The 7,114-nt window shown below is 38.4% G+C and overlaps 1 protein-coding gene across 1 annotated transcript; it reads left to right on the top strand.

Annotated features, from left to right (window-relative positions):
- The first annotated feature begins 2,804 nt into the window (after positions 1 to 2,804).
- Positions 2,805 to 6,653, top strand: LOC135072751 (acyl-CoA Delta-9 desaturase-like). The gene is made up of 6 exons (XM_063966788.1): positions 2,805 to 2,816; positions 3,701 to 3,908; positions 4,628 to 4,758; positions 5,233 to 5,438; positions 5,946 to 6,128; positions 6,401 to 6,653. The coding sequence occupies exons 1-6, from the start codon at positions 2,805 to 2,807 to the stop codon at positions 6,651 to 6,653; spliced, it is 993 nt and encodes a 330-aa protein (XP_063822858.1).
- Positions 6,654 to 7,114: the final 461 nt, after the last annotated feature.

The following is a 7,114-nucleotide window of genomic DNA, read 5'->3' as shown; positions in this document are numbered from 1 at the left end:
AGTGATACTAGGACGTGTTAAAGGGCTTTTTAAAAGCCTCTTTGTTGAAAACAAATGCATTTTATGACTTTACTTTTATATTATTCTTCTGTAGCCAAAAAGCAATCAATATAGCTTGACATCATCATCTCTGGTCCAGAGTTTGATTCCTAATAAGGTAATTGTAGAAAACAAACTTTTCTCTGTCTCCTATCTAATTAGTTGATGTGAAACCATTGTTGTTTCTGGTCTTTATTACCCAATTGCTTCAACTAATACTTACTTTAAAATAGGAGATAATGTATGTGATTTAGGCCGATATCATTCATGGTATATGGTGTAATAATTAATAAAATAGTAGTTTCAGATCAGAATAAACATTTAAGGAGTAAATAATTAGAATTCACTCTAAAATTCTAGCCTTATTCCTTTACAATCGCCACTTATATCACTTTACACATAATTATTAGGATACTTAGATCGCTATTATGTTAGTTAGATCAGTTTACACATTTTTTTTCTCATCACAAAATTGGTGTATATTGTTATAAGTAGAAATTTTTGGACGATTTACCCTAAATAACCTGAAATAATGATTCCTCATAGTGTAATTACTAATGTTTGTTTTACAACTTTTTCTAAAATTGAAGAAACAAAAAATTATCAACAGAAATGGCGTAAAATGTATCACTTTACACTTGTTAGCGGGTGGTCAATTCAGTGTGGTGTAAAATGATTTATGTCCCATTACATCACTTTACACGAATGTAAAGTTGCCGTGCATGGCGATATAACTGTGTTTTTATTTAATTACGAAAAAACCACATGCTATATTTCCCAAATTGGCACACTGCCTAATTATATCTAACATTACCTTTCACCTAAAAAATATTTCACCAAGTTATCTCTAATAGCGACGAAGCAGGATTTTTTTTTACTTCAAATGCGATTTCCCAAAAATCACCATTTTCGACTTAACTCCGTTTTCACTGGGGGTACAGTATTATTATAGTATAGTATTTAGTTAACATTAAGGTAGTGTTGCTGACTTCCCATTGACCAAGGCGGGAACATCTTGGTCAATGCGACGTCCGCCGCATTGCGGTAGGGGAAGTTTCGTTATGGGTAACGGTGTCGAGGAGCGCAGTCTTGCTGCAGAATTGAAACCGTTAACATTGTCCTAACCACTGTGTCGGATATCTTATTACCTACTTATTATTGTAATAATTACTGTACCTAACTTATTATAAGTAGAAGTTACAATAAAACAAGAGTGAAGTATTTTGGTGTTCGTATTTCAACAACCCGCTGTCCTTCTGAGTTAAATTACCACAAACTGTTGTAGAATTGCCCATTCATAAATTTAAAGCACATATCAAAAGCACCTTAATGAAAAAGGGCTACTATAAAGTTGATGATTTTAAAAAGGATAAAAATGTTTGGAATGTTTAACTACCTAGCTCGCATTAATACTTATGACTATAATTTGTATATTTTAAAGACTGTAAAACCTTGAAAAGGAGGCTGACAATAGTGACTGAGTTTCTTGCGCTGCTTCTTCTCAGCACTGGCCCATTTATTGTCCCGAAGCAGTGGTAGGGTTAATATTGGGACGTGTAAAAGCGCTTTTTTAAAGCCTATTTGCAAAAATAAATGAATTTTATGAATTTTTTAATTTTTATGATAGAGCTCTATCATAATTCTTACTCCCATAAAATGTATGAAACTTGTGTCTGTTTTTTACTTCTACTAATAGATAATTTTATTGACTATCGCTTGATATAAAATTTTTGCTTATTAGTGTTAAGTTACCCACGCTTTCACTTGTTTTTGAAGGAAGAGGTGAAAACTAAAAATTAAAATCTTAAATCCTTGTAATTTTGCAAGAAATGGGTCAAGCCCCTTTGCAGTATTTTCATCGATGAAATTGCCTTACGCCTTTAAAGTTTGATCACTACATGCCCGGACACACTGTATAAATGAACGTGTCAGAGGAAATCAGCCATGCGGTCAAGGTTGTATTCATGGATAATAATATTTTCCCAAACATGTTAAAATACGTAGGTACTTACAACACAATTACTATTAACAAATTAATGAGTTGCAATCATAGACCTCCCCCAATATTTCTATGGCATTTTATGCGCTGATGCTTAAGTCTATGGATCATCATCATCATCATCAGATCCGCCACAGGACATCCACTGCTGAACATAAGCCTTTCCCAATGATTTCTACAATGGTTGGTGGCGGCCTGCATCCAGCGCCTTCCTGCTACCTTTATGAGGTCGTCGGTCCACCTTGTTGGTGGACGTCCTACGCTGCGCTTTCGAGTGCACGAAGACACGAATGGCAATTAAACGAATGCGGTTAACCGTGAGACAGGTTAGAGTGTAAGTATTTATTTTTGGGAGTATCTTTGCTGATGATGCTATGTATTTATTAAGAGTACGTACATACAACAATCTTTCATCAAGTGGCAAGCATAAGGTCAAGGGTTCAATTTTCTCGCCTTAGGCAATTTGATTTTTTCAAGGTTAAGAGTTTCCGGTATAAACAATGAAAATACCTAAGCAGCACGCACAATGTAACATCTTACAACTGCGTATTTACAAGATAGTGGTTCATAAGTCTGCCCTTCTTTTAACAACCCTTCAAAACTAAGCATGCTGATTTATTTTATTCTTAGCTACTTTGTATGGGTGTGAACAGACTGGACGAGGATATCCTTCTGCTGGGCCACTAGGCTTAATGGAAGGCCTCCGTTTCAAGCTGGGCCAGTCCATGACGAAGTTCCTCACACTGTCTGACTCGGATGTTGAGGAATGGGAGGAAAGGTAACAGCTGTTCTACGGGCGGTGAAGTGGTGATCTGTAAATTCCAGAGACCTCCTTCGCCTTAAGTCTTAATGACTCTACCGAGGCCTTCGAGGTTTCTGCCAGCAATCGCAGCAAATACAATTGAATCGACATACCTACCAATCATAAGAGAACGAAGTGTGGGTAGGCCTCACACTAGGTGGACCGACGATCTGGCGAAGGTCTCGTAAAGTACCTCGATGCGGGCAGTCATTTGGCTAAAATGATCATAAAATTACAATGATTGGTCGTATAGACCGCCATAAGGCTTTCGAGTGGTTGTAAGTTGACACTTCAAGGCACAACTAGATAATATAAATACCACCAAATGATGTTTAAATCTCATAAGTCTGAACTCATCGTGGTACGCTTGATCCATGTAATTCAACGTTAAATTCGGTGATCATTCGTCAAGGTAAGCAGACCTTTTTAATATTCATTCGTTTTATTAAGTATTCCCGGCAATATAATAATAGTATATGTATATGACTACTCATACTCCTATTCCCTTTAACTTCGCAAAAAACCCTTTCTAAAAGAACTTGGGAAAAAGCAGTTGGAAATAAGAGTTAGTGCAAATTTTTTATTTCTTCCTACTAAGAACTCTTATTAATTATGAGCTGGTTTAAAGGAATGTCAAGTTAAAAATTTCCCTAGGTATTAATGACATTAGAGCCATTTTTTGTACCCTAACTTTTTCCGTGGTCAATCTGAATTATTACTTATTCCATATGGTTTTTTCAGTTCAAAACAATGGCAATCGACACTATGGACAAATTATCTGAAGTAGATGACAAGTCTTCTTTGCAATCTGAGCAGTTCATTCCTCAGCAAATAGATCATAATCAAAACCATATAATCAGCGTCTACGATCAATTTTATTAAGGCCCAAAAACGAGGGCTCGTTCATGTCCGCTGTGAGAGAATGGGAAAAGAAGGCTGGCTTCAAGACTCCTATAGTGTGGTTCAACACTGTAGCAATCACACTGTTCCATGTCCTAGTACTGGTTTCAGCGTATCGCATATTTATCGACGGTCGTTATTATCCGAAATGGCAGACTATCCTGTTTCGTAAGTACTATGAATAAGTTAGTTACTGTACATAAAGCAAAATCCCATGAACCCCGGACCTTCTTTATTTTATAAAAGCTGAAAGTTTAACAACGCATGCTCCCAACCATAGATCACAGAAACTAAAGGAAGATGTGACAAGGGGGCGAGGCGGGTGTCGCAGCAATATGCCCAAAAACAGAACACATTGCTCGTGGGTTATCGTGGCTTTGGCGGTTACCCTAAAGTGCTGGTCTGCCAAGAGCATGAAAAAACCGTCTGATCTTAATGATACGTGTAGATTTATTAACATTAAGAAGAAAATTAAATTAGTATTTATTAAAAAAACTAATAAATTTTAAAAAGACGTAGAATAAATGATGTTGCGTATGATATGTCAGCTGGTGGCGGTTGGTGGTGTCTTGCAAATAACCCTGTATTTCGTCATAATTTCAGCCATATGGCGTCCGATGCTGAAAATCTGGCCTCCCCCAATGATTTCCATAATGACCGGATAGTTGGTCCATTTGGACCGGTTAGCAGCCTCCATCCAGCGCCTTCCTGCTACCTTTATGAGGTCGTCGATCCACCTTGTGGGTGGACGTCCTACGTACGTGGTACGTGGCCTCCACTTCAGAACCTTGCTACCCCATCGGCTGTCAGTTCTGCATACTATGTGCCCTGTCCATTGCTACTGAGCTTGCTAATCCCTGTATAAATCAATTATATCCTTATTTCAGTGTTCTTACTAGTAGTGTTCACTGGTTTTGGAGTGACCGGCGGTGCTCACCGGCTTTGGAGCCACCGCGCCTACAAAGCGAAGCTTCCTTTACAAATCATATTACTCATAGGTTTCTTAACAGCTGGAATGGTAAGTGCCTATTGCTGGCAGTTCTTAATGTTTTACTATAGAACCAACCTTTTCTTTAAATTCATTTCCCACTATGTCAATTTTACGATGTATTTCAGCTACAGAGATGTTAACAACAAAAAATAATATTATGTTAATTTTTAGTGACGCACAACCTAATGCCTAAAGAATTCACATATTTTATTTTTATTTATTTATTTAACGCACAGTTACATGTTATTGCCTACTGCTGTTTTTTAACATTCAAAGTACAAGGCCAAGGTCTCATTACCGAACAGTAAAATTAATCATCATCATCAGCCATAGGACGTCCACTGCTGAACATAGGCCTCCCTCAATGATTTTCACAATGGCCGGTTGGTGGCGGCCTGGATTCAGCACCTTGTAAAATTAATGGTAAAATGTAAGACAGATAATTTCAATTATTATCATAATCATCATAAAACGGATTACCTACTGTTTTTAATTTATTAGAACGACCTGTACCAGTGGGTGCGCGACCACCGCGTGCACCACAAGTTCTCCGAGTCGTCTGCTGACCCCCACGACGCCAACAGAGGCTTCTTCTTCGCCCACGTCGGCTGGCTGATGACGAAGAAGCACCCTGATGTGCTCCGCGAGGGTCTTAAAGTCGACATGAGTGACATTCAAAACAACCCTTTAATCCGGTTTCATTTAAAGTGAGTTATCAAAAAAATTTTTATTTGATTCCTAAGCGCTCCTGCACACGACGCCGCCACCGCGCCGCCGCCGCGCCGTCGCCGCGCCCCTACACTGTTCATACGCACCGAGTAAAGCCCGCCGCCACACCGCGCCATCAAAGCATAATTTCGCCAAGGGCGCGGTGGCGGCGCGGCGGCGCCGTCGTGTGCAGGAGCGCTAAAGAGACCTACAGAAAAAAAAAGACTCGAAATTGGAATTAGCTATTTCAAACCTATTTCAAAATCCCATCCCATCTCCCGCTTCCCATCGATTGAATCCCACGCTAAACTTAAGATTCCAGTTTGGATTTCTGAGCAAAACGAGAGATGTAGCACCCGTGACATAAGACCCTAGCTAAACGCGACTGGTACTGCATTCTATAAGTTCTGGGCGCCTTTTTCTTCTCCGAAACTATTTTGATTGACACTGCTTAATTTATTTAATGTGTTAACCATTCTTAGATTGAAATGTATTTATTATTTCAGGTACTTTCAGATATCGAAACTTGTGTTTGCCTTCGTCTTACCGCTTCTAACTCCGATTATGTTTTGGGACGAACGCGTATCTGTAGCATTCTTCGCGCTGATGCTTAAGTATACGTTGATCCTTCACAACAATTGGTCTGTGAATAGCTTTGCTCATCTGTATGGCGGTCGACCTTATGACAGGTTAGAGTGTATTTCTTTTTGGGAGCATTTTCATTAATACTAATAAACAACAATCTTTCATCAAGTGGCAAAAAGTCGAAATCTAAGGCCGGGTTGCACCATCTTACTTTAACTTTGACAAACGTCAAAGTAAGATGGTGTAACCCACCCATAATAGAGTTACAAAAGTGTATCTTTTATTAAAATTCAATATCTGATCAGAAAAAAAGCAATTACAACAAACAATTATTACAAATAACATCTGCCAAAGTAAACCAAATGTTATATTTCAGCAAAATAATGCCTCGTGAAAACTGGATGGTTGCATTTTCTACCATTGGCGAGGGCTGGCACAACTACCATCACACGTTCCCGTGGGATTACAAGGCGGCGGAGATTCCCTATACGTTTCCTCTTAACGCCACCGCGAATCTACTGGATTTGTTCGCCAAAATTGGCTGGGCCTACGAACTGAGGGTAGCCTCGCCCTCAATGATAAAACGCGTCGCTGAGTCTAAAGGAGACTCGACTTACAAAGAGCTGTAAGAATGGCGCCATCTTCGTTAGTTAATAATAATAATTTATTTCAGGATAAAATCCAAAAAATAAATAACAATAATAATAATAAATAATAAATATCCTTAGACATTTTACACTGCGCTTCTAGTCCCAAACTAAGCAAAGCTTGTACTATGGGTACTAGACAACGGATATAAACATACTTAAATACTTTTTTTTTTTTGTAAATACATACTTATTATAGATACATAGAAAACACCCAGTCCAATACAAGCAAATATGTTCATGCACACAAATGTTTGTACTGTGCGGGAATCGAACCCGCTACCTCCGGAATAGTAGTCCGTTTCGAACCACTACACCAAACGATCGACTGATGAAAATGTTGTTAGTGGGTTACTTATCATTAATAATGAAAGTTATTTAGTTTTAGTTATTTTAAAACGGTATTTTGGATCTGATCCAAACAAAATGTGGATGACTTGTCT

This window comes from Ostrinia nubilalis, chromosome 6 (genome assembly GCF_963855985.1).
Source record: "Ostrinia nubilalis chromosome 6, ilOstNubi1.1, whole genome shotgun sequence".
NCBI lineage: Eukaryota > Metazoa > Arthropoda > Insecta > Lepidoptera > Crambidae > Ostrinia > Ostrinia nubilalis.
Note: the sequence above shows the minus strand (reverse complement) of the source record. Positions and strands in the feature narration are given on the sequence as shown.